The sequence below is a fragment of the Poecilia mexicana genome, unplaced genomic scaffold, assembly GCF_051168715.1.
Source record: "Poecilia mexicana isolate PSO_F unplaced genomic scaffold, ASM5116871v1 scaffold_23, whole genome shotgun sequence".
NCBI lineage: Eukaryota > Metazoa > Chordata > Actinopteri > Cyprinodontiformes > Poeciliidae > Poecilia > Poecilia mexicana.
The window spans coordinates 1884863-1911812 of record NW_028263392.1 but is presented as its reverse complement, the minus strand read 5'-3'; the positions used below and the strand labels follow the sequence as shown (position 1 = coordinate 1911812).

Genomic DNA, 26950 nt, shown 5'->3' with positions numbered 1-26950 from the left:
CATAACCCTGTAGATGATCCACCAAAATGCCACATTCTGTTTTCCAAGCATAACAGGCTGCAGTTAAAAAACCTAATTATTAAATATGTTAATACGTCAAGGCCAACTTATTATTTCCCCCATAAATTGAAGACTTTTTAAGGATGCACAAACAACCTGACGTAATCTTTACATCTTTATTTTTTAATAATAATAAGCATATAAAAAATGTGACAAGTATGAGATGACTACAGATAAAGACGTGATATTTTAATCCTGCACAAACGACCCCAAGCATGGGCCTACTGCAAGTAGCAGTCTGGTTAGTTAAAGTTCCTGTTTCTGTTTCTGTGGTTTGAGACATCAGTGTTTCATGTTGGTCAGTAAAGTCTGGGGATGATGTGAGGTTCCTCTCTGCCAGCGCAGCACAATAACCACCTAATCTCAATTTATTCTAGAAAGTCCTGTTTTGTGTTTCTTAGAAACAAAGTGCAGCAGCAGAGTTCACAGCTAGAGGAGCTAGAGAGACAGAAAGCAGAGATTAGTGACCTGCAGCAGGTGAGTCTGCATCTCTTTCTTCTTTTCTTTGTGTTTTGTTTTAATGGATTTGATTTCTATCCTGAATATTGTTTGAAACAACAGCAGAACCAAGAGCTCAGCGTCCAGCTGGGGGCGCTGTCGCGCTCTGAAGGCGAGCTGACGGACGCCAACCAGAGACTGAGGGAGACTCTGGACAGAGTGAGGGAGGAGGTGCGGGCGACCCGGGCTCAGGCGGAGCGGAGCCAGCATGAGGCGGAGAGGTGCGGCCGCTCGCTCTCCGCCGCTTTCTGTGCGTCTCCACATCTTCACGTTTCTGTGTGGCTCCACCTGCAGGATGGTGGAGGATCGGCGGGTCGAGTGGTTGGAGGAGAAACATCGGCTGCAGGAGCGAGAAGCGGAGCTGCAGCAGAAATACTCTCAGGCTAAGGAGAAGCTGCAGAGAGCAGCAGTGGCTCAGAAGAAGGTTAGTTTTTAAATCTGAACATGTTGAGAGTTTTTGACACTAAGGCTGAAAGCTGCAGCTGTTTGTCATTTAGAGGAAACATCAGACGGAGAACAGAGAGAAGAAGCTGCACAACAAGATCCAGCTGCTGGAGGCTAAAATCGAACAGCTGGAGCTGGAAGCTGCTGCTGCCATAAAGAGGTGGATGTCACTCCATCATGTCTGCAGCTCCTCTGTCACACATCACTTATTTATAATATTAATATTCTATTCTTCCAGACGGTCAGTGTTCTCAGAGGAGCAGGCGCAGCTGAAGCGGAGGCTGAAGGAGCTGCAGCGACGACACGACGAGTTCCGCTCCCTCCTGCTGAGCGGGCAGGGCCCCGCCCTCATGACCTCCCGGCTCTCCCTCGGGGTCGAAGGGCGACTGGCTGCTGACCTGGTGAGCTTCAGACCCTGAGGCAGCACTCAGGAGGCGGAAGGACGTGCAGCGCAGGCTGAGTGTCAGGAAATGAAAGAAATGTGACGCTGAAAAAAAGCAGCTGATGCTTCTTTTGTCTGGAACTGGAATGAGATTATTTAAAAGATGATCACAGGGGGAAAGTCAGTTTTCATGCTGTTTATATAGAAGATACTAATAGGAATTTTAGAAAAACATTTCTACTTAAATGATGACATCCTAGCTTTATTTATTTTTTTGATCAACTCATTACTCACTAGTTCAACTGAAGCCAAAGTTCTGGAACCTGCGTGGAAATTCCTAAAGTAATTGATGAAGGCCTCACCACTGACTGACTGGGATTTAATGTCATCCCTGTTTAATCTGGAATAATCTAGTGCAGATTTTTCTAAGAATCGTAGCTCATGTAGAAAGAAGAAATAGAAATGTATAAAATGTATATTTAAATGTTCATATCGTCATAAAAACTAACCAGTAGATTGTAGGTAATAGCCCTGATGTAGGCAGAGAACCTAAAGTTCTGACAAAACTCAAAGTATTCGACTCCCTGATCTATAGAAAGTGTTCTGTGTTGAAGCTTCCTATACATTCAGCTGTGTGTGAAACACACTGCAGAGGAGATGATGGGGGTGATTGTGTGTGTCCTGCAGGAGGGAGAGTTCTCTCTGCTGCAGAGGAGACTGGAGAGTCTGGAGAACGCTCAGCAGCAGCAGCTGGAGGAACTGGGATCACTGGTGCAAAAGGAGCACGATGAACCTCCCAAACATGACCCCCTGACCTCTGACCCTGTCACTTTGGACTTGTAAACATTTTGTAGTCAGACGGTGCTTTTCAAGTCAAGTGCATGAAAATGCTTTGCACAGATGCGAACCAGTTTGTTGTTTTTCTTCTGCGCCTTGAACAAAACTGACTCAGGGTCCAACGTGTTTAAACCAGGGGTCAGAAACTCACTGCTGCTGAACTGAACCTGCTTAAAAACGTTTTCTAATTTAGCTTATTTTATGGCCAAAAAAAACTATTTTATATCATAAAAAAAACTAAAGTTTTACAGTAAAGAAATGTTCCTTATGGGAACAATTTATATTTATGCAAAATATAAAAATGCAATGTACTTTTAAAATATTTAAGTCTCGTGCCATTAAGTTCCGTTGTGGTGTAGAATGTATCAGCAGCTCGCAGACCCCTGGTCTAAACCACAGAGGAGGAAATGATTTGTATGCAGCTGTGACAAAAAGCTCTACATGCTGCAACTTACACATGAAATGTACAGATTATTTTTACTTGAACAAATACTCAGGGCTCTTTGTGACACTTCCTCTGTCTTAATGTGATATTAAATGCTTCTGTTCATCAGGCGACTTCTGTTTTAGCTCCTGAAACTTCCCAGGGTTCAGTATCCATCGTCTCTGTTGGTCACAGACTTTCCCTGAATGTAAGCAGCTGATCTCTGAAACAGCTTCAGCTCCATGTTTGCTTCAGGAGGCGACAAATGTTGCCACTTCAGTGTTTGTCATCTTAGGTTTGGAAGCCGTTCCTCCCTTCCTGTCGTGGTTCACTTCAGTTCAGCATCAGCGCTCAGTTCCAGGAGCAGCTCTTCAGTTCGTCAAACAAATCTTTGACATGCTGCAGTTGCTCCAACAGCTCAGCGGGGGCGCCGTTACTGGACAGCTTCTCTTTAATCTGTGGAAAAGTCCAGATAGATGTAATGTGAACTCATTTTCCTAAGATCCACCAACAATAAACAATAGGTTTCTCGTCACTCATGTTTGTGCAGCTTCTGTTATGCTGGGCAGTTTGAATCTTCTGTTGGAAACATCTGGAAAGCTGATAAGAAAGAAGTCCTGCTCTGCAGAACAGAACCGGAAGCAACACGCTGACATGAAGCAAAAGAAGAGCTTCTCATTTCCTTTGCTCAGCGTTTCATGTGATGTTCAGTTTCACAACTCGAGTCGCTGCTGCAGCTTTCTACACCTCTGACAGACGTGTGGAAACAGCAGAAGACCCCACAGTTTCAACACGTCCAGAATGTGACTCCACGTTTCTGAGAGGTGGATTAACCAGAAGAGTAAATCTAACCCATCAGGGTTTCCTGGCCTGCATTAGGCCGTTTGTGCAGCTGAAAGTCTCCCAATTTGGATTTGTTGTCTCCAGCAAAAATCAGATGGGAAGATATTTGGTCATTAAGAAAGCAAAAAGCTCCATTAGGTTTGTGATTCTGCCCTCAGCTTCCAGTCTGTCAGCAGTGCATAATGGTTCTAATCTGCAGCGCAACTAATTAAAATGTGGATTTTTAACTGACAGTAAAAGCATCCATGAAGCTGGAGCAGTGGAGTCGAGGTGGATGTGAGGACTGACCTCTGTGAAGTATCGCTGTGTGAATTTGAAGAGTTCTCTGAGGGCTGCAGCTTCATTGAACTCGCCTTCATGTTTCTGAAAAAACCGAGAAAAAAAGGGAAGTCAGTCATCATGGCTGCCATGAAATCGATAACCTTTAAACATCAGCCACCTCGTCTCTGTGTTCACTGCCTGAACCACTGGAGGAAATCTCATTTCCTCCTATTGTACAGTAAATTTGCCACTGACTCTTCATACTGTACCTCTGAGTTAATTTATTTCATTAGACTACTGTGATAGTTTCTGGTTTCACAGCTTGAGGTCAGTTTTCTTATACGACCATGATGGCCGCCATCTTGATTTTTTTTTCTGTCTACTTTTTTTTTCCCTTCTACAAAAAGTAAGACATTGGAAACATCTACAGCAAGTTAGGTTCTTGTATCCCCCTATGAAAGAGTTTACTGAAATATTTAATGGTAAACATAAATTTCTCATTGGATTTGTGTGAAACTGGACTTTACCTTGGACTCTCCGTTCAGGAAGTCTTTAAATTCAGCGTCGCTCACTGCTGGCTGCTCCCTGATCTGCTTATAGTAAGCCTTCACTTCCTGCTTGAACTTGGGGATGTCTTTGGCATAGAGCAGCTTGTTGGTTGGCGCATGCTGTAAAACATTAAGGTTCATTAGAAGTCATTTTTTGCGGTCGCACATTCCTTGGAGTCCTGCCATCTGTCGCGACAAAAAAAAAAAAAGAAGGAAACGGCACTTCCTGTGATTGTACAATAGGAGACAAATGTGCAAAACATCTTCACCTTCCCTAGCTGGATCTCGCTCAGAGAAAAGGAGTCCATGAAGGCCTGAGCGATGACCGACAGGCAGCCGTCCAGGTGAGGCGTCTTCTCCATGTCGAACACGAACTGCGGGTTTTTCAGGATGTTGATCCAGAAGCGCAGCGGCAAGCTGGTGTGGACAGAACAGCTTCTGTTTTAATTGGTTTCCTCAGAGTTCGCTACTGTCCAATCAGACGCTGGGAAGCTCATCCGTACCTGTTGGTCTTCCAGATGTGTCGGACGTCTGGGTCGGTGATCTTCATGTTCTCTGCCTGAGCGTCCAGGAAGTCAAAGAAGTACTTGATGGCGAGGGGAGCTTTGTTCTGGGTCATCCCCCAGATGGACCTGAAGAGATTCTCCACGTATGAATGAACGGCCACCTTAAAGAGACAGGACAACACAGGTTAACACAGGTTAATTCATGTTTCATACTGAAATGATCCAAACGTTGTCTGTTGTTTCAGCTGGTATCGGTTCTGTCTCCGTTTCCTCTTGCCTTGGTGGACAGCAGCTTGGTCAGGTACACTTCCTTCAGCTTCAGCTTCTTCCTCTCTGGGTTCTTCCCGTGGTCCTCCTCCACATCGGGGTCGATCTGCACCACGACACCAAAACATCACATCAGATCCACGCAGTAACTACACTGGTCCATTAGACAGGAAATGCAAACTGCCTCCTACCAAATGGAAGTATTTTCCAGTGAAGTTTTCGTCGTCTAGGTGAGAAAAACAGAAAATCAAATTACAGAATTATTTTTATTTGGAGCCAAACATCAGAAATCAGAACGTTTTGCACACATCCTGATTATACTGATCTGAAATAATATTTCATCCAACAGATGATGATGCTGCAGTTGATGGATGTTGATGTCAGAAACATGTTCATTAAAATAAATGATGTTAATAAATGATAAACAGAGTGCAGCCTCATCTCATAGTGAGATTAATAGGAATTATTTTCTTCTGGTGACTAGATTTAATATAATCACTGAAATGAAGACTAAATATTGTGATTCTAAGTATGAGTCGATTTTAGCAGACATTTATTGTAGCTACTGTTTGTTGTGAGGAGGCCTTTACCTCAGAAGAAACACTAAATTTAGAACATCAGAGATGATGATGATGATGATGATGATGTTCACACCTCAGAGGTTCAAAGGTATAAAAACATGCGACATGAATCTGCCACAGATGCTTTCCGTGGCTGAAAGCGAAGCCATGACAGAAACTTAGTTCTTACCTTTCACACTCCCCTGTGCGCTGAGTGGAGGATGAGTTTTCTTTGACAGCACTTTTATGGTGGCCCCATCATTAACCTAAAGCAGAGCAAACTCAATATGTTACACATGGAAAAGCACAACCACAACAGACTCAACCAATCACCTGGCCAGTGACTGGAAACAAAAAACGCCTCTGAAGCGGCTAAAGACTGAAACCTGGTTGGTTTTTCTATTTTCACTGATGAGTCAAAACTGAAAACCATCTTTTTTACTCTGCAATCACATAAACATGACACCATGTTCTGCTACTCTGAGTTTCCAGTTTAGTAAAAATCAGATAAGCTGTTATCAGATGCGTTGCTCATCTTGCTACATGTGGTGGTGAGCCGAGAAACATCTCATACGGGTCCAAACGAGGGGGACATGAAGAAGATGTTGAATATCATGACTTGGAAGAATGTGTGTTTGCCAACAACAAACACGGTTTGTTCTACTGGGTGTTATTTTAGCTGCTTTATTTCTCATGCACTTAAAGCTCTGAGTTCCCAGAGTGGCAATACAAATATTAACTGAATTAATTACTAGTTAAGTCAGTTGGTTGGAGCTACTTTAAGCCTTTCACATGCTGGGGTGAGTGAATCTTCATTAGTGCTGACTGAGGGTCTGCAGAGCATTGCATGTGATTGGAGTATAACTGGAAGATTTCTACAACATTTGAGTAGGACTTCATTTATTGACTTTGTGGTAGCAGCACATGTACTTAGAGTGTGTAGAGTTTTGGAGTTAAGAGACTTTATACAACAGACTTTAAAAAAAAAAACTGCAGCATCAGATGCAGCAGTGTTATTTTACTAAGGCAGCAAATCTTCAGATGACACATCTGAGCAGCAATGCAGAGACACACACACACACACACACACACACACACACACACACACACACACACCCAACCTGCCTGGATACATCAAAGCCCACATGAAGTGAAACTTCATAAGTTGAGGTGATGGTACCGTCTGATGATGGTTCAGACTCAAGAAAGTGTTTTTTTTTATTGCAGCTGTGTATAAAAGAAATATTCAATCTCTATTTTCTTTTTTATTTTATTCACTCAGTTCTAAACACCAATAGTTCATGGAACAACTAAAAGAAATTCTGAATGAAAAACAACAGACAAATGTATAAACTTATATCTGAACCCTATTTTCTACTTATACCTAAATATTAGCACTGGGTGAACTATGGTGGTGTGAAAAAAGCAAAATGTATTATTATGTTTACAGGCAAAAGGAAATGTGCACATCCATTGTTGTTTCCTTGGTTAATCATGTGAACAAAAGCCACATGAGTGAGTCAGCCCAGGACTTGAGGCCGTGACGTTTTGAGAGCATCTTCCCCACACAGACGGTGACCCCTGGCCAAGTCTCCATGGGGCCCTAAGTGGCTGCTTAGTTTGCTTATGCCTTGGGCCGGCCCTGCCCCTGAAGCCATTAGAAGCCATTAGGAGACACTTTCTTCTCATCCATTTGCCTTTATAATAATAATTATTATTATTATTTTCTTTTAGATAAACAGCTTGACCCTTTCTGGATGCGATGACAAAAAGATGATGGGATTTTTCCATTTCCTCTCTGCACCATGCTGTTGGCTCGGAGGACAAATAGTTTCATTCTGTGTAAACTGGGCCGAGAGTTTGAAAGAAAGTAGAAGTGAAACCGAGTGAGCGCGCTCACTCGGTTTCACAGTGAAGCTCCTTCTGCTTCACCTTAATGCAAGACTTTCTGCTCAGAACAAATCTGATGATGGTTTAAATGAACTTTCCGTAACATTTTAAAGTTACATTTACCTCAGAAACTCTGAGGTAAATGTGTATTTGCTCCCTGTTATAGACGATGATGTGTGTTCTGCTTTAACTAACCGGACTCTGTCAACCAGCACTGACTCAGCGCTGCAACACGACCTGCATTCGCTGCACTTAATAGAAGTCTGGAGCCACAGCCCACATGCAGACGTGTTCATCCTCCTACTTGATGACTGAAGTAAGACTGAACTGAAGTCGTCTTTGTTCTCACCTTGTAATGCCTGAGTGTGTTTAGCTTCGTCACGTCCCCGATCACCTCGGAGCCTCTGTCCACCTCCTGAAGAGGAAGAAATGATCCGTCCCTCTCGTACTCTGGTAGAATACAGGACAAAAAACCTTATTAATTTAGATATTTTAGTTTCAAAACAAAGTATCAACACGTTTGCCTTCCGGCCACAGGTCACTGCAGGAAGGGGACTTTAACCACAGTGTGGTTTATTTCTAGAAAAGAGAGCGTTTCCTAACGCAGAGGAAAAGTTGCTAAATTACTCAAACAGGAAGAAAAGGGATATTTGCTGAAGAATGGAGTAAAAATAAAACACAGTTTGGTTTTCTGTCACAGATACCGGCGTCGTAGTTTAAATGATTCAGGTGATTTTGGCTCAGTGGGTAAACTGATGACCCTATTATGAAAAGAATCAACTGGTTTTCTTCTGTACTTATTTCAGCATTTTAACTGAGGATGAACTGGTTGCAGTTTTCTGACCAATCGACACTCTGTAAAAAGCCTGACCTGCTGATTCCGGTTTTGTCTGAAAAGTTGCTAAATGTAGCAACAAAGTTGCTGAGTTGGCAGCAGTTGGGTGACTGTCGTTAACGGCTCACGACAAAGCAAAGCAAAACGGGCAGAGGCTGATTTCAAGGCCTCTGCAGAGGTAAATAAGAGCAGATGAAGGAAATCTGGGCTGATTTATCCGTGCACCTCTAATTTTAGCAGGTTGTTTTTAAAACAAAGTGTTTCTCAAAACATTTATCAATAGATCTATCAATGACACAATCCAGAGAACAAGACCAGAAGCAGGTTGTTCCAGCACTGGTAAATAGTTCTTTTCTATAATCCACTGAATCTTGGATCTGATAGAAACCCAACCTGCTCACCTTACATGGATCCTACAAGTTTCTTTAAAAAAGTCTTCATCTGTGTTGCACCTGAAATCTTACAGATTTAGATTCTTCACTTTCCACAGGACAACTGCAGAGATTAAAACGCATTTAAAGACATAATCTGGATGCTCTGATAATCTGGTGGTTCCAAGTGGGCCAGACTGTCTGACTCTGTGCTGACCTGGTTCACATCTTACTTCACAGATCAGAACCAGTTTGTGTTGTTAGGTTATGGTGAACAGATCACACCATGTGGAGAACCTCAAGGCTCCATCCTTGGGCTAATTTTAATCATCATACTGTTAACTCATTTTGTGAAGTATTACAACTTCTCCTGCAGTATCTGGACTGATGACATGCTGCTTTTGACATCACTTGGCCCATACTGTGGTAGTCAAGAGGACAACAATAAACAGGTGAATACTTTCATTTTCTTGGGTCTAAATACATTTCAGAGTTGGTGGTCTGGTATGATCCATGTACAGCCCTCAGTTTATTAAAGACCTCATAGCTTTAAGGTTTATTTTGGCTATGATGGCTGTGTCAAGGACTAAGGTCTCCATGTGTGGGTTGTGCTTGAACCCTGCACCCCCCCAACTTTACTACATCTGAACCACAAAGTTCTATAAATTTTCCTAAAATTGTCATTCCTTCTTGTTTGTGGTTTATGTCGTGTGTCATTGTTTTTGGTGCATCAGGTCTTTTATCTGCTCCTTTGTTCTTCCTGTGGAGGACCCTGTGTGTGAATCCTGCAGGCTGCAGCACATTAGTGCCAGTTTCACTCACCAACATTGACATCTCTGATCGAGGTGTTATACGCGAAGCCAAACTTGGTTTTGAAGGTGTTGAGGATCTTCTCTTTGAGCTGCTCCACGGTGTCGCAGCTGAGGGCGTCCACCTCCAGAGGCTCGCTCACCTCTCCATCACTGCCCACTGCGAACAGCACCTTCAGCTTCTGGAGGCGCAAACACACATACGATCTCATTCATCTTTTTCTATGCCTGCATAATAAAAGAATCCTTGATCAATCACAATCACATGTCAAATCTATATGTTTTTGCTCCTTTCTCGTCGTACTTTTGTGTTTTCAAGTAATTTTTATGTTGATAACCTGAACAAAAACATAAGATACACTTTTCAAATAATGGCTATTTATTAAGGGGAAAAAACCTCCTATCCTCACCCACCTGGTCATATGTGAACGTATAAATCTCTCCAATCATGAATAGAGTTTTAAGACCAAAACCCCTTCAGAACAAAAGTGAAAGCTTTAGGAAGATCTGCTTCCTGTTGCATCTGCTTTAAAACTAACAGCATCCAGAAAATGACAAACTGAACATAAAACATGGTGGTGGTAGGGTGATGGTCTGGGTCTGCTTCTGCAATCTGGATCATTTCTCAATTATCACGACGACATATTCTGAAAATCCTGGAGGAGAATGGCAGCCCACCGGTCCAATGCAAACCTTCAAGATTGCGCCCAAATGGATGGGAATAATAAAACACTAAATAAATGTTAAAGTGATTTTCAAGACTTTAAGTTCTGTTTATTTAGAAATTTTTAAATGTGAGTGGGATCTCTTCCATGTTAATGAAATGATCTGGTGTCATACTGAGTTCAGTTGCTTTTCAACAAACTCAGGGAACCTATCAACTTTAGCTTGGAAGTCTGCTGGCAGTTTCTGATACTCCAATGTCTGGAATGACTCTGCTCCACCGGCGAAGTGTGCAACAGGGCGGCGCGAAGCAGAGACGCATGTAGTAAACCTGGGGTGAGAGAGAGGCGGTTGCGGTGCGTGTCGCAATAACAGCAAGACGGCCCATCTGCAAAATCTTTTCCATTCATCCTGTGGTCCTCGAGCTGTTTGCAGATGGTCACTATCTGCAACCATCACCATCTGGTTGTAGATGGTGATCAAGAGTGACTTGTAAAACATACAAGTTGCTCCTGACTATAAAGACAGAAGATCAGTCAAACTATAGAAAAATAGTGCAACTGTATATCTGATGTTATCACAGATCATTAATTTGATGCAACTAGCCACACATTTACTGACAGCTGTGTTCTGAATGATAAATCACTGAACAGCACTATTTAACACTTAATGCAGTTTATTTAATGCTATCAGTTTACTGATCAGAGAGCTGCTAAATGTGTAAAACACCACTTTCACCAGCAAACTGAGCATTTTATCACACTTCAGACATCTCACAATATGGCCTTATCAAGTCTGTAGTTTGATTTTCTACTTTTCCAAACATTTGAGATGTTTTCTGATGGATCTGCAGATTTTTTTAATGATAAATGGGAGGAAATTTGTTGTGCTATGCATGTTCAAAGGAAAGAGAGGAAGTTAGTTATCAGTTCCTGTTCCTGCAAATAAGTTGGCTTAGTTCCATAGATGCATTCACTTCAGTGATTATACTGAAACCTTAATAACTTCACAATAATAAAAATTAACACTTGGTAAAAAGAAAAAAGAAAAACAAAAGTGTAAAATGAGTCTATTTGAAAATGTTTTTGTTGTTAAGACAGTTTTCGATCTAGACTCTGTAGTTCTGTTTTAACTAAACCAGAGAAACCAAAACAACAGAGAATTAGGAAGCGTTGGTTTGTGGGCTGCGTCGAGAACCATGCAGAGTTTTAGCATGAACCATGAGGCCATGCAGACATAGAAATACCTCTTAAAATAGTTTTGAGTTTTCCGTTACAGTTTAGTTTAATTTCGCTGTGACTTTTTGTTAAAGTGTTTTCTAGTTTTTATTAGTTATTATATTGTTTAGTTTTAGTTTAGTTTTTATAACTTGTAATATAAGTTTTTTCATAAAAAATTTCACATCAGTTCAAAAGGCTACTAAATAAACATTATTTATTTCAGTTAAAAATGGTTTCTCAATTTCAGCTTTTGTTATTTTGTTAGTTTCAGTTCACTATAAGAACTTTGGTGTGTGTGTGTGTGTGTGTGTGTGTGTGTACCAGCTGGCTGAAGTCCTGAGCCTGCCACAGCAGCCAGTCCTCGCTGAGTGTGTACAGAGCTTTCTCCGTCACGCAGTCCACCGGCCCTTTGGAGATCTGCTGTGTGAGCGCGCTCACCAGCAGGAACAGATGCTGCCCGACACTTTCCTGCACAACACCAGAGATGAAAATAAAATAAGAACATCAGCAGCTGACTAACTTACAAACATCAGGTTTGTGTAGGCTCGAGTTTACATTGAGCTTCTGGTTGCATGTGGTTCCTGTGGTTACAGAAAATGCTTGGCTTAGAATATAACAGCCACAATTAGCATCCAGCTTAGAGGCATCTTAATACATATATAGCTGTAATAAGCTGTGTGGTTTTTTGCACTTGTTTATCTGAAAAAGTTAATATCAAATCATATTTTAATATCAAAGATGACCTGAGTAAATAGAAAAAGCTGTGCTCAAATAATTATTATTAAGAGCAAAAAAGAGTGAACCAAACCAACTGGGGCTACATATGTGAAAGAGGAAATGGCTCCTCTGACTGCAATCTGGTCATCACCCTTGAATCTGGTCGTCACCCTGGTAACAGCAGCTGCTAAGCGCTACTGTTACCAGGTGGTGAATCTTTTACATCACTGTGGAAAAGTTTTAGACCATTTCTCTTTCCATAATTAGTTTATTTTGGCCACAATGGGAGGTTTTCAAGCATCAACACCCAGACTTTAACTAGGCCACTCCAAAATCTTCTTTTCTTTCTTTCTTTTTTTTTTTTTTTGCATTTCTAAAGTGTAACAGGACACACACCTCCCAAAATGTTCAGATTAGTTCACAGATCCTTTTCTAAAAGGTCTTTGTGATCGTAAACATGACTTAGTGAGGCAGAACGATGTGCTCTCTTCGGTCAGCGGTGGTTTTGGTGTTAGATCCGACGCCATTTTGTCACTTCTCTTTCTTACTGCCGAGTCATGACCACCAACCTTAACTGAGGTAAGTGAGACAAAGGGGTTTAGATGTTGCTCTGCATTCATTTTGACAGAATATTTTTTCTCAGGGCGTCCAGGTTGGTCTGGATGGATTCATCTTTAAATAAATTAAATTGTTATTTTATATTTACTTAAGTTATCATTGTGTGATATAAAGCTGTGCTTTAATATCACACAATGACACAATGTCACATTTCACTGTGAAGTGTGACAAACAAGCAGAAACAGAGATAATCTGTATTGAGTGGGGACATTTTAGCAGCTCTGTGTACCAGACAAGATAAGAGATAAAAATACTGAACGATGCACTAATTTTATGTCCCCTCTGATAACTGTCCGTAGCCATAGTCACGTTTCCTATAAATAAGCAGGGAAGTAGTTTTTTAAACAATGTTTTAAGTTGCTCTTCTGGGTAAAGAAAAAACATTCGAAGAGTTTCTCAGTATTTCTTTTCCCATGCTTGTAAAAACTGTCTGAACCGAAGGCGTCTGCACTGATCAATGTTCATTATTTTACATCTTAACAACAGAAACCATCAGATGTGCAACAAAAATCGTAGATGGAGATAAATGAGTGAGAATCATCAGACTGGGATCATAGTAGCTCCACTTTCTCTGTCTAGCTACACAGGAACAATCAGACCGGTCAGACAGTTTTCTTGAACCGACCCGCAGGAAGCCGTAGAGGCAGACCGACACCCAGTTGGTCAGCAGCTTCTCCACCGTGGACTCGGTGCGCCTCAGCAGCAGTTTGGGCTGAGTGGCGGCGCTGTTCTGCTGCATCAGGTCCTTCAGCAGGACCTCCATCACCTCCGTCAGGTATGACAGGTTGCCGTGAAGCGCCACGGTGAGCAGAGACGCAAGTGTGCACCTGAAGGAGAGAGACATTAACTGAACTGTCCACTGCAGAAACACAAACCTTACCAAGTATGTTTTTTTTGTTTAGTTTTTAGTTCAAATAAGATAAAAACTCACTCACAAGGAACTTTCCTGCAAGTTATAGGAGCTGGTTTTAAGTGAATAATGCTTGAGTATAGTTAAAAAGTATCTAAAAAGGCGGGTCTTAGCGCTGCCAATTACAATCTAATGTGGCCCAGCTCAGCGTATACATGAGGATGATTGACAGCGCTAAGCCCCTCCTCCTGGCTCTGATTGGTTGTTTTCTGTCGGGACTGGTGCATTTCTTCAGACGTTAATAGCAGCTCAGGAGGAAGTGGAGATAAATCTTTTCATGGATTACCTGTTTTACCTGTTTCCAAAAAACATTTTTGTGCGTGTTTTTAAAAAAAAAAAAAATTACACACTGGATCTTTAAGGAATTATTGACTCAAAACCAGCTACTATATCTTCCACAGATGTTACTTTTATGTTAGTTTTGTCTGATTTCAAGCACAAGAAACAGAAACTTCCTGGTAAGATTTGATGTGTTTTGCAGTGATAAGCGGTCCGTTTGTCCATCCGGGTCATCAGATTTACTTGTCTTTGACGGTGAAGCTTTTCTGCTCCTCTAGCGCGTGCACCATGGTGGTGAGAAACAGCTGGTCCTGGATCAGCTTGGAGAACTTCTGGCAGTGCTGATCCAGCTCCACCTTCTCCACGTCCTGATTCCAGATCAGACAACAACAAATGTCACTGACGCTGTGTGAGAGCATCAAAAAAGAGCCGCAGCTGCCATCCATGCTTACCTGACCAATGTCTTTGATGCACAGCTTAATTAAAGAATCACTCTGGAAAACAGAAGGTAACTGTTATATATCCGCAGGGTATCAGTGTGATTGGTGTTGCAGCACACGGCTTGGTTTCACCTCAGGGAAGAAGGTTCTGGAAGCAAAGTGCTTGTAGTCCAGGAAAGGAATGGCTCCGACGTTTTCCATCAGGTCAGCCTTTTCTGTCTGCAGATCTATGAATCCTGTGAAGGAAACACAGAGTGGAGGAAAGGCAACACTAACAACCACAACACGGCTAACACTTCTTGTTCTTATCAGCTGGTAACGCGGAAACGCAACAATCAGTTTGCAACATCACAAAGTTTATTGATACTTTATCTGAGTAGCTCAGCAAAAGCTGCAGTCAAGCATGGGTTTCTGAAAATGGCTTCCGTTTACCGTCAGCTCAACTGGAGCAACAATTTTCAACTTGTGAAAAAAGGAAGCGCTTCAAAAAGGAACTGAGTTTGTGTTAGACGCCCAGGGAGGTGGAAGAGTTGAAAGCGAAGTGGTTGAAAAGGGACAAAGTGTGTAAACGTTTCATCATCAGCTCTAAACAGAAGCCAGTTCTCTGTCACTGGAGGGGCAGCATGTCACACAGAACCTGTATTAACATGTCAAACTTTAATATATGATTTATTTCTGTTCTCAATGAACCAGAACAACATGAACACAACGTCTCCATGGAAGGTGAAAACAAACAGCAAATATTAATATTTCGCGGCGTCTACTTCACTCAGTTAGGCTCATGAATCATCTGAGAGACAAATAAAATTCACCTGAAGTTCTGTTTTGGAAAAGATTTAAGCCAACAACAACAACAAATCCACTCTAAGGACATCAGGATGTTATCTTGGCTTCACTAGCAGGAAGTTTGTTTCTGATAGGAAATGAGATGGGGATCTTTTAAGAGATAATAAAACAGTCAATGATTATGAATATGATCTGCTTTCATTGACATTATATACAAATTGTAAGTCAAAACTCATTTAACCATCTTAATGTTCAGTGGAACAATCTTTAGAGACATAACAGCCTTCACACACCTTCAGCTGCGTCCACAGATTCTCAACCAATTCAAATTATAAATGCTTCATTGATCCCAAAGGGAAAGTAAATGTTGCTGCAACTCAAATTATTTGAGATTCTCTAAGGAGTTATTATAAGTGGTAATGGCCGTGGGAAGGAAGAATCTCTTGTAGCAGTCAGTATTACAGCAAACTGAAAAGGTCTCTGACTGAAGGCACTGTTTCTATGACAACCTCATGAAGAGGAAGGCCAGGGTTGATTCTATGACTGGGTCACTTCAACATGTTGAACAAATTAAACTATTGCTTAGAACCTAATCCACCATTGGTAATGCTGAGTCAAACTAACTGACCTCAGCGTAGGACGTGTTTAGGATCAGATTAATACACATTAAGCCCTGATGAATGCAGCAGGTAACAGAGAACAAAACAAACCTATTACCAGACTCAGAATTAAGGACTGACCTTGTCTGATGTCATTCCTAATGTCACACTCCAGGTTTTCCATCAACTTGTTCATCCTAACGGTGAGCTGCTCCCGTTGTCTTCGGTAGACGAAAAACACCACTGAAACGAACCAGCCGACATGTAAAGAGAAATATCCAGCATGATGTTGGTGGAGGTCCAAACCACGGTACACTTACCAACCAGGGTGATGGGGATCAGGAGTATGATGAGCAGTATTAAAAAATAATGTGAAGATGATTTGTTCAGTTTTATAGATTCATCTCCATATGTTACCTGTAACAGACCATAATCACAATAGTTGGTAACACTTTATTTGAAGGGGGTTGAATAAGACTGTCATGACACTGTCATAAACACCTGTCATGAACATGAATAAGCCTTCATGAATATTTATGACTGTTGTCATAAAGCGTCATTCGGTAAATTATGACACTTTTAATACAAAGTTGACATTATTCAAAATGTCTTTGTTATGACAACTTGACATTAACCAAGAAATCATTACTGTTTAAACTTTACCTTTAATAACATAAAGTTACCTAATTTTTAAAGTGCAATCAGTAATTCTTTTATAACAAATTTATATCAGTAATGATTTCTTGGTTAATGTCAAGTTGTCATAACAAAGACATTTTGAATAATGTCAACTTTGTATTAAAAGTGTCATAATTTACCGAATGACGCTTTATGACAACAGTCATAAATATTCATGAAGGCTTATTCATGTTTATGACAGGTGTTATGTCATGTTTATGAAAGTGTCATGTCAGTCTTATTCAACCCCCTTCAAATAAAGTGTTACCCTTTATTTGAAGGGGTGTAAGACTGACATGAAACTGTCATACGTATGACATAACTCCTATCTTGAACAGGAAGTGGTGTCTTCATGAAGGTTTATGGCTTTTGTCATAAAGTGTCATTCGGTAAATAATGACACCTGTAATGCAAAGTTGACACTTTTAATTGACTTTTAATGCAAGTTTTAATATAACTTTGCATTAAAAGTGTCATTATTTACCGAATGACTCTTCATGACACCAGCTGTAAACATTTATGAAGAGTCATTCATGTTCATGACAGATCAGGGTTGCTTATTCTGGTGATCTGGGTGCTAGGGCAGTCATTCATCCAGCTGCCTGCCATGTTTTTGAGGTAAAAGATGTTTATAGTTGACAAGAAATTTGAAAATATCACTTGATAGTTATGCATTATTGGAAGACTGGAAGATTAATACCTAAACACCAACTATAAAGTTTTTTAAAAACCAATCATTAAAAAAAACTAAAATAAATGAACAATCCTAAGCCTAGTGGGGGCACAAGTACAGCCTGGTGGCCCGCCAGGCTTATAATACACTGAGGGAAACCGTGCAGGTGTCATGTCATGTTTATGACAGTTTCATGTCAGTTTTATGTACACCCCTTCAAATAAATGTTACCCAGTAGTTCATAGAACAAACAGGTGGTACAGCTTTAACTAATGCTGAAACTGTTATCAAGCCAAAACATTTTCTAAAGCATCCATCTCATAAAGCATAAAGAGTCACAGTGAGCCACCAGACAGATCAAGCTAACAGGTTGAATGAATGCTACAGAGACATTCTTATAACATAAAGATACTGGATTTGATTCTAGAAGAATCTGATCTGGTGTTTTTGTCATTTTCAAATGTGAAAATAAAATCACCCTGAACACAAATAACTGGTTGTGTCAAACTTTGACTATGCCAGTTAAAAATGTTCCTTTTTTAAATTCAATCCATTTTGTGTTTTTGCATGGAAACCACAGAGCAATTTGGGCCAGCTTTGTACTTTGTAACTCCTGGTTTTGTTTTTTGATCAGCCAAAGCTCTGCAGTTTTCCTACATCCTGCTGGTCAAACTCATGGCTCCTGTTCTGTTTCTTTATCTGTTCCTGGTTCGACTTTATTTTCTGCATTGTCCAGTTTTCTTGCTCCAGGCTTCAGTTTCTGTAGCCTTTGTTTTTATACAACACTAAAGTCATTTTAGTTTATCTGCTTCCATTAACATGTTCTGTTCTGTTTTTTGGTTCTTCTTAACCAAGTAATGTGAGAAACTGATGGGGAAAGGCTGAAAAACACAGGATTTCAACAGCACTTCAAATTATTAAACCTATACTATTATAAATGTAGGATTCACCTTGATCATATCAATGTCAGAGCTTTGCAGGTCTTTGATCTCACAGATGAAGGTTTCTGTCTTGATTTCTTCAGGTATTATGATGCAGGAATGTTCAACTTCATTCTGAATTCCCACAACCAACAGCTCAGCTTCTGTCATCTGCAGCTTGTCTGCCTTTTTCTGAAAGAACAAAACCAGTTTCCCCTTCAATAATAACATCAACATGTCTGAGTGAACAAATGTGGACAGAACCTGCCGTACCTGAATAGTGATGCGGACATCTTTCCCCTCCTTCACTGCTGTGAAGCTGGTAAACTCTGGGTCAGGATAGTAAGTTATTTCCTTAGAGCACTTCAACGTTTCATTGGCTACTTTCAGAAACACGTTGCTGCTGGACACCGGAGGGTTTTTGGCTGCAGGTGTTTCATAGACGAGAGTCTGTTGAAAATAAAAACGTAGCACCATGTAGTTCACTGTATGCTGATAACAGAGTTTCTGTCTGCAGAGTTACCTGATAGCTGCTGCTCATCAGAGGCATGACTTCCTGCAGGGTGGGGCTGTGTGTGATCCCCTCCACCAAATTCAGGTGAGTCCCAGAAATAGTGACCTTCCTGCCCCCACTGGAGGACACAGATCAGTTTTTTAACAGCACAGTACATGTGATTCTTCTAACTGTAGATTTTTATTCACATTCAGTGGTTTGAAAAAGTATTTAATACTTTATCCATTTATTCTGTTTCTGCTTTTGTCACATTTAAATGTTTCAGGTTTTCAAACCAACCAACCTGGCTCTATGTGAGCCGTAATAACTGGCTGAACTTCACTCGCTCCTCTTAGCAGAACTGTTTTAATTTTCTGGAGGGTTTTTGAACATGAACACCCTGGTTAAGGTCACACCACAACATTTCAGTCAGATTTAGATCTAGACTGTGAACAGGCCAGAAGTAAAATCAGTTGTGGTTTTGCTTGTACACTTCACTGTCTTGTTGAACAACAGTAACTGCACTTGAGCTGAAGGTCACAAACTGACGCCTCGTCTTTCTCCTTCAGGATTGTCAAGCAGGAAGCAGAACTCTTGGTTCCACCAACTGGTTCACTGTCTAAAGCAGTAAAACATTCCCAAAGCATCACACTACCACCACCGTGTTTCACAGTCGATATGATTCTTTCTCTGAACTGTTCTGCTAGTTTTAAGCTATATTTAATTTGACATTCACCTCCCACATCTTGTCAATCCACAGAACAGTTTCCACAAGTCTTGAATCATCAAGATGACTTTTTTTTTTTTGGCAAATCCAACATGGACCTTTATGTTATTTCTGTCCAGCAGAGGTTTTGGTCTTAGAACTCTGGTCTTTGTTATAGAATCAAAATGTTTTTTGTTGTTCTTGGTTCTTTTGTAGCTTCCTGGATGAGTCATCAATGCCGGTCACTCTTGGTTTGAACTCTAACTCACTCATGAAGACATGTGTTGTTGTTTTTAGCTCTTTTAGCTCATTTCATGCTGTCAAACTTGTTTATACAAGTATTTTCTTAAATTCTTAAATTCAATACTTTAAGAACACTTTAAAGTTTTTGGCCTGAATTTCTTGTAGTTTGTTCAATTCCTCATTTTTTGGCCTCCATGTTTTCATTTGTCAGTTGGCAGACAGGAAAGGGGCCCAAGGCAAGAAGAGGAAGACATGCAAGAAATTGTCTGATTACATTTAGAACTGGGCTCATGGTGCTTCACTTCCTCCTCAGGAGTTTCATCAGCTGCAATACTGCCTGACATATTAATAAGTATGTCAAACAATAAAAAGCTAAAATACATTTAGCTGTTCAGATGTAGAAAATATTCCATGAATGTTCAACTCATGTTTTTAGCAATTCAAATTGAGAATGACTAAAAACACCAATGCTTATGGTATTGTTATTCTTATTTTTATTTTCACAACAAAGTATCCCATTATGTTTCTGAAACTGTAGAGTAACACTAATGGATTCAGAGTCATTGCATTTAAAGGGGAAGTAATGTTGAAGTGAAATGGGTTGTTCAGGAAGTGTCAGTTTTCACATGTAATAGTTACTACAACAGTTGCTTCAACAAGTTTCTGTAAACTACACCAGTTACAAAGGAGTGGGGGTCAAACAAAAATAAAAAATAAATGGGGGTCTCTGGCTTTTATTGTCCTTTTTGAAAAAAGGAACAAGTTGGGAATGAAAGTGGAAGTCGGGTAATACACGTCTGTTCAAAAACCTTATCAGCTGGGTTCAACTGTTCACATTTTCAGCTGACCACTGATTATTTAGTTGATTCAGATGAAATCTATTTATTCTCTTGATGATCAGCAAAAATAAGATCCAAATGGAAAGGAAATGTCAGCACATTGCAAAAACACAACATCCTACCAAACATTTCTGTATATTTACTACACTTGAAATGAGACACAATCAACGTAAAAGTTACTTTTCAGCAAGATCTGTAAGCTTGTTTTAAATCAATAATTCTTGAATGTAGATAAAAAGTTCTTGTTCCACTGGTAGATTTTTTTTAAAGATTGATTTAAAACAAACTCCTCTTGCTGAAAAGTTACATTTAAGTTAGTTTTGTCTTATGTCTGTCTCAAGTGTAATGGGATGTTTGCACAACAAACTAGACAGAAATACTTGGTAAGTTTGTGTTTATTGCAGTGAGATGCTGTGAAGATCAAGTGTGCAGGTTTCCTTAAACAGAACAATCTGTTAGAATCCACATTGTGGTTGGGGAACAATTAAATGCTTAGTAAAATTAAAAGTCAAAACTTAATTTCCATAATCAAATGAATTTCCACACATGAAGGAAACCTCTGAACACCTGACTCACTATAAAGTCACAGTGTCAGCTAAACATCAGGTCAGCTGAGAACTTGATTCAACAAACATCAAGTTTGTCAGGAGTCAAATGATGAAGAACAAAATCCATCAAGAACACATAAACTAAGACTGGGTTATAGATTGGTTTTAGAGGGTACATCTGATTTATAAAGCTTAAGGAGGTTCAACAAAAAAAAAAAATCAGGATGTGTGAAGTTTAACCTGGCCTACAGATCAACTTTTGGTTTAATAAATAAATTAATATTATATCAGTGCATGGTGTTCTGCAGATGCTGGAAATTGTTAATCTATATTTTTTTTTACAAAAAAAGTTTAAATACCTTCTCCAGCTGCTGCTTGGTGTAATATCAGTGCAGATTGGTGATGATTGATAGGTGATGGTGAAGTTGCCGTGGCAACTTCCGTCTGGCAGGAGAACACAGACTTTGACCAGGCCTTTAGCTTCTGTGCTGGGAATGTGGAAGGTCAGACTGGAGCCGTTGTTGCTTAACACAGGAGATCTGAGAACACAGAGAGAAAAACTGAAAACTATAAACTAATATCAAATGTATCACAAGTCAAATCACGTTTATTTATGTAGCACACTTCAGCAACAAGGCAGCTCATAATTCTTTACACCAATAAACATGATGCAGTAACCAGTTATGAAAGAAGTAATAAATATGTGAGCTGTAAGCAAATTCACTCTGAAAACCGACTGCAAGATGCTAAAAAAATCTCCTAGAACAGGAAGGTCACCACAGGGCCCACAAGCTCCTGCTGCTGTTCATGTGAAGGTGCATGTCTGACCAATCAGACAGAGGCTGCACATGTAACTTTTTCTGCCACATAACGTAAGAGGAGCTATTAGAGGATTAAAGCTGACCTGGACTGTGACCCAAAGGTTACTGAACCCTCGTCTCAGACAGAAAACACACTTTTAAGTCATTCAATGTTTTCTCTGTAATTTAATAACTTTCTTTACCCTAAAAAAATGAGTGAACATGTATTTTAAAGGACACATAATGTTTCCACATGACTGCAGTAAAGAACAAAACGACTCACTCCTTTGGGTCACAGTCCAGGTCAGCTTTAATCCTGACTCTGGTCACATCTCTGAGGTTACGACCCGACAGCACAGCCTGATTTCTGCCATAGAAAGACACAACACTGGGAGAGACGGAGAAGATCTCTGGTTCCTGAAGGAGCAGGAAATACAAATGTTTCACATTACCAAAGAGTTATACTGAAAATGTATGAGGTGTCAGATTAACAAAAAATGTGACTCACAGAAAAGTTCCTCCCAAACTGCCCAATGTTTGCACAAATGTCCTGCAGAAGGAAAGAGATTATATTTATTAGATCATTTTATGAAGCTGTTCCAGTTGACATTAGTTCTGTTTAACACAGAAGCTGTTAAAAATATAATAGAAATTAATGTTAAAGAAATGTAATTATGTCTATCATGCACTATCTGAGAAGAAATTTCTCTAAATTTCATCTAAAAACATAAAATATTTCATGATTACGTCGCTGACTGCATCAGAGGCCCAGGAGCAGCTGTTCTGTCTCCATCCACATCCTGCTCTGATGCACCGCTGACACCTGGACAGAAAACAGGCCAGTCTGACCTCAGCTTTACTCAAACATTATGATACATGATACAGATTCATTTAGAAACAACAAGCTCAGTGATGACATCATTCATGTTAATGAAACATTGAGCAGAATGAAGCTACTCAGGATTCAACACTAATCTTTTCCTTTCAGCTACAAAAGGAAACAGATGATTTTACCTGCATGTAATCAGTCAGATTTAAATATCAGCTACAATATTTGTATTATTCAGATTTAATGCAGAGTAGACCTCCATGTTGTTATGAAAACACTGGAGTTAATTTATACTGTTAGACTTTATGATGATATTAGTTGTTATTAAATCTGTATCCTAAAACATAAATGAACTTACAGGTGAAAACTTGGTCGCCCCTGGATACTGGAACACTTGATCATCTTTATTTTTTCTGACAGAGATGTGTCTCCAAGTCTGATCGTCACGGTAACATCAAGATCTGAAAATCAAAGATAAAGTATGGAACTATAACAGCTGAAACAAAATGTTTAAAGACTTCCTGACCATCACTGACCATCAGCAGGTAAGGGGTCATTGAGAATGCAGGTGCATTGTGGGTACTGTGGTTTTGGTCCTTGTTTTTTACAAAGCTGGGTGGAGGTTGTAGAGAAATCACAGGTGAAGTTAGACTGAACCTTCTTCTCTATAGTCAGGTGTGATTGGATGATTATTTTCATCTGAGAAAAGAACAAAAATAAGATGATAATAACTGATAGTTCCAGATGAAAAAAAGTCATAAATATATTAATAACTCACCTCTCCTGTGGAGTCCTTCAGAAATCTGTGAGAAACTATTTCCTGCTTGGATTCATCAGGGATGGACAGCCTCTCTGAACCTCTGCAGTCGTCTTTAAATGAGCAGCTGAAAAATGTAAATGTGTCATCATAGAGTTGAGATGAAGGATGGAGCTGAGATGAAGTTTCTCTGACCTTTTCTCAGAGACACACCAGACACAGAATGGATCCTGGGCAGAAAGACAATCCTTCACATTTTGGTAAGTTCTGCAGTTTGACACTGGAACACGTTGAACCTGGAGCAGAACACCATGTTTCAGAAACACATCAACAGGCAGGGTAAGTGAACGCCACATGAAGAAGCTCCAATCTACCTGGTTTTTAAACGGCACATAGAGATGTTTCTGATCCACTGGATCCAGTTGGAGTTTTGGAAACACTTTGTTGTCTCCACTGGTTCTGAGGAGGATCTGTGGACAGGAGGGCTGGTACTTCCTGTCCACAGAAAGCTGATGACAACGACAACAGTGTAGGTTAGAGGTAGAAGATATATTAAAGAAACAGGGTTGGATGGATGGATGAAAACATTACGCCAATAACTCAATTACTTAATCATTGACATAGAAAACATGAATCAATGATGTCAGGGTAAACTAGGAGTCAGTCATGAACACTGATTTCCTCACAGTTGATCTCAGTTTTGTATAAATGGCCTATTGTGAATGAAATATCGTGAAAAGTGACATGCAGAGATTCACAGAACAAGTGAGAGAATCTGCTGCAGGACAATCATTTGTCATGACCACTACAAATCTGACCTTTTTAGGAAAGTGGCCAGATGAAACTATTTTTGAAACTTGATTTTCAGAGACTACAGCAAACCTGTAGAAAAAGGCTCTCTGGTCATATGAGATCAAATGTACATTTTTGGCCTTTGAACAAAATGTTGTGTGACAGAAATCTCATATCTTTCCCTTAACAGACAAAGTGGTGGCAGCATCATGATATAATGTGAGTTGATGGGAATACAAATGGATCTCATTCCAGGGCGCTCCTGGAAGAAAACCTGTTGGAGACTACAATGTTTTTATAATAGATTAATCTGTACACAGTACATGTTGAAGTCTATTACATAGATCCCATTCATTACACCTAACACGTCTGTTAAATGTCTAACAGTATGAAACTATGCAACATGGAAAACTTACAAACATAAGTTACATGTCAAAAACACTCTATACGTTCATTCTTGTACTATTAACTAAAGTCACAATTGTTCATCAGTTTTAGACTTTACTGTGACAAATTCAGAGTTTGTTTCTTTCCTCCAGTTGTTAGTTTCCTACCCACCTTGATGAGCTGTCCATCTGCTGTTCCAATGAAGAAAACCATCCAGTTGTTCAGCCTGACAGCCAGAACAGAACTCATGAGGTTCTGCTTCAAAAGCACAACCTTTGGGTTCAGGAGCGGAACTGACTGAGGAACAGAGAGAATCGTTTCAACATTTTGTCTCTAATTTATTAACTAAGAGAAGATTTATACAATTTATATAGTTTTATAAATTGCAATAAAGAAGGTTTGGGTCCATTTTAAATCAGCTTAGTTTTAAATGTTTATATGACATATGTAAAAAGACAAAAACACTCAAAAAAAAAAAAATATATATATAGCCTATATATATTTTTTTTTTGAGTGTTTTTGTCTTTTTACATATGTCATATAAACATATGTTTATATGACATATGTATATGTATTAATATACCCATATTAATACACATATTCAAGTTTATCACAATTTTTTCACACAATTGTTGCAATTGTGGAAAGAAAATACAACTCAGTTTAATTATAGTTATTGAAAAAGTGGACTGGACTGATCTATAAATTAATACCAATCTCTATATTTTTAAATATAAATTACCCAATCATTCATAATTGAATTTTCTGTCTGTTTCAGTTCAGACATATAAAATACTGAAGATTCTCAGTCATCCAGGACTCAGTGAAACTTTACATGTAAAACAGCAACATTACAAGGTTATGTTTAATACAGCGACTTACTGGGTTGTTTGGCTTGTTCACCGATGTATAAAAGTCAGGATCTGTGTTTGCCTCCCTGCTGAGATCAGGACTGATGTCAAACAGCAGCAGCTCAGTGTTTTCTCCTCCTTTATCCACACTGAACACTCCACTCCACAGGACCTGCTGTCCACCTGGGACGACCGAGGAGGCCAGCAGTCTGCTGCCTTCACCTCCAGAGGAACTGAGAGTCGCTCCACGAAGAGACTTCAGAGTGTCACTTTTACTGGTTTCAGCCTGAAGCCAGATCAGACGGACTTTGTTGGTTTCACCTCCTGATGCCACGTTGGAGAACAGATACACTGTTGAGTTGATCTGGAATCCGTCCACAAAATCTACATCAGCTTCAGTTTGGATCCCAGGTTTATCACCTGACTGATCAGACCAGGAAAATATTTCCCCAGACTGGTTTTGATTGGTGTTTTGAAGGTTGATAGTCTTTGAATCAGTGCTACACTCTGTCTTGTTTCTATGGTTCTGTATCGCTGTCAGAATGTAAGTCTCAGTCTGACCTGAATTCTTCTTCACATCCACCAGAAAGCTGACAGACCCACTGCTGCTCCTCTGAGGTCCCACCTGGATGTGTTCACTGTAAACCAGCTTATTGATGTTCTTCAGGTCCAGAACTTCACAGAAACCACAGAGTTTGTCCGTCACACCACAGCTGATCAATGTGTCATTCTTAACAAATGGTAATAAAACATTAACTCTGAAAGTTGTGTTCCAGGCCTTCTTCATGGGGTCTCTGTAAAACTCCTCTTTATCCGGTTGGTCCCCTCTCTTTAAGATCCCTCTCTGGGTCAGGCTGTAGATCAGAGTCAGGTCATGGCTCAGCTGGTAAAGATTCTCCTCTGTAGCGATGTAAACAGAGCTGTTACCCACAGTGAGCTGACGGAGATCCTCTGTAAAGTTGAAACCTCTTACAGGTTCTCCCCAGATGGAGCAAAGCAGACCGAGCAGAAAGATCATCTTGTACCAAAGGAGGCAGCTCTGACTGAGAGACACTGATGGACTGTAGACACTGTGGTCTCTGTGTCGACAGAGATGTGCGTAATGCTCTGCGGCTGTGCTGAAAGGAGAAGTGCTTAAATTGCAAGGATATGAGCGAAACCGGAAATAAAAACTAATATTTTATAAAGATTTTTGCAACCATGTCACATGTTTACACAAATTAATTTGCCTGCACCACACTCTTGCAAGCTTGTAAAGATCCGCAACAAAATGCGCACCTGTGAGTGATCGCTGGCTCCCTCCTTAAAAATGATTTTAAAAAAAATCTCGTTTATGAATAAGCTTTTCACAATTTGTCTTTTTCATTGTGCGCGTCCCAAAACTAACAGACCATGATCCATCATGAAATAGCTCAAATCAAATTATCCTGAGAGTCCCGAAGAGCTAAGAGTATCTCTGAATTCAAGGCAAAGCGTTTTCCTGATAAAGGGTGAGTTTCGATCTAGTTTTTATTAGAACTAAAGCGCCCTCTAGTGTCGGGAACTTCTCGTTACTGCCACCCGACCGATTCCTACTTTTTGCTGGTCCTGAGAAGCCTTATGATCTTCTTGGTGAAATGCCTTTTTACTTACCCTGCTTCAGATTACCTGATGTCCCACCTGAATTC

The 26950-nt window shown here is 40.1% G+C and overlaps 2 protein-coding genes across 5 annotated transcripts in view; one reads left to right on the top strand and one right to left on the bottom strand.

Moving 5' to 3' along the window:
- Positions 1-3180, top strand: part of cep83 (centrosomal protein 83) — an 8581-nt gene extending 5401 nt beyond the window's left edge. For 2 of the 4 annotated variants that reach the window (XM_088003030.1, XM_088003031.1), the window contains exons 11-15: positions 462-779; positions 853-982; positions 1056-1162; positions 1241-1403; positions 2072-3180. In XM_088003030.1, coding sequence (XP_087859156.1) covers positions 462-779; positions 853-982; positions 1056-1162; positions 1241-1403; positions 2072-2227 — 874 coding nt within the window. In that variant the 3' untranslated portion in view covers positions 2228-3180. Of the gene's footprint in view, positions 1-461; positions 780-852; positions 983-1055; positions 1404-2071 lie in introns of all 4 variants that reach the window. The other 2 variants (XM_088003032.1, XM_014975218.2) reach the window with 2 other exon arrangements.
- plxnc1 (plexin C1) lies at positions 163-26950 on the bottom strand. Its single transcript, XM_088003029.1, has 31 exons — positions 25315-26950; positions 24604-24729; positions 23628-23762; positions 23449-23549; positions 23275-23380; positions 23033-23195; positions 22855-22957; positions 22415-22490; positions 22176-22217; positions 21951-22084; positions 21227-21406; positions 18562-18670; positions 18312-18488; positions 18069-18230; positions 16088-16184; positions 15909-16010; positions 14515-14618; positions 14395-14436; positions 14186-14310; positions 13379-13580; positions 11740-11886; positions 9549-9717; positions 7870-7970; positions 5821-5896; positions 5262-5296; positions 5081-5176; positions 4801-4964; positions 4567-4714; positions 4277-4417; positions 3777-3851; positions 163-3101 (listed from the first exon to the last, which is right to left on the bottom strand). Exons 1-31 carry the CDS (start codon positions 26299-26301, stop codon positions 2997-2999), a joined length of 4530 nt encoding a protein of 1509 aa, XP_087859155.1. The 5' UTR covers positions 26302-26950; the 3' UTR covers positions 163-2996.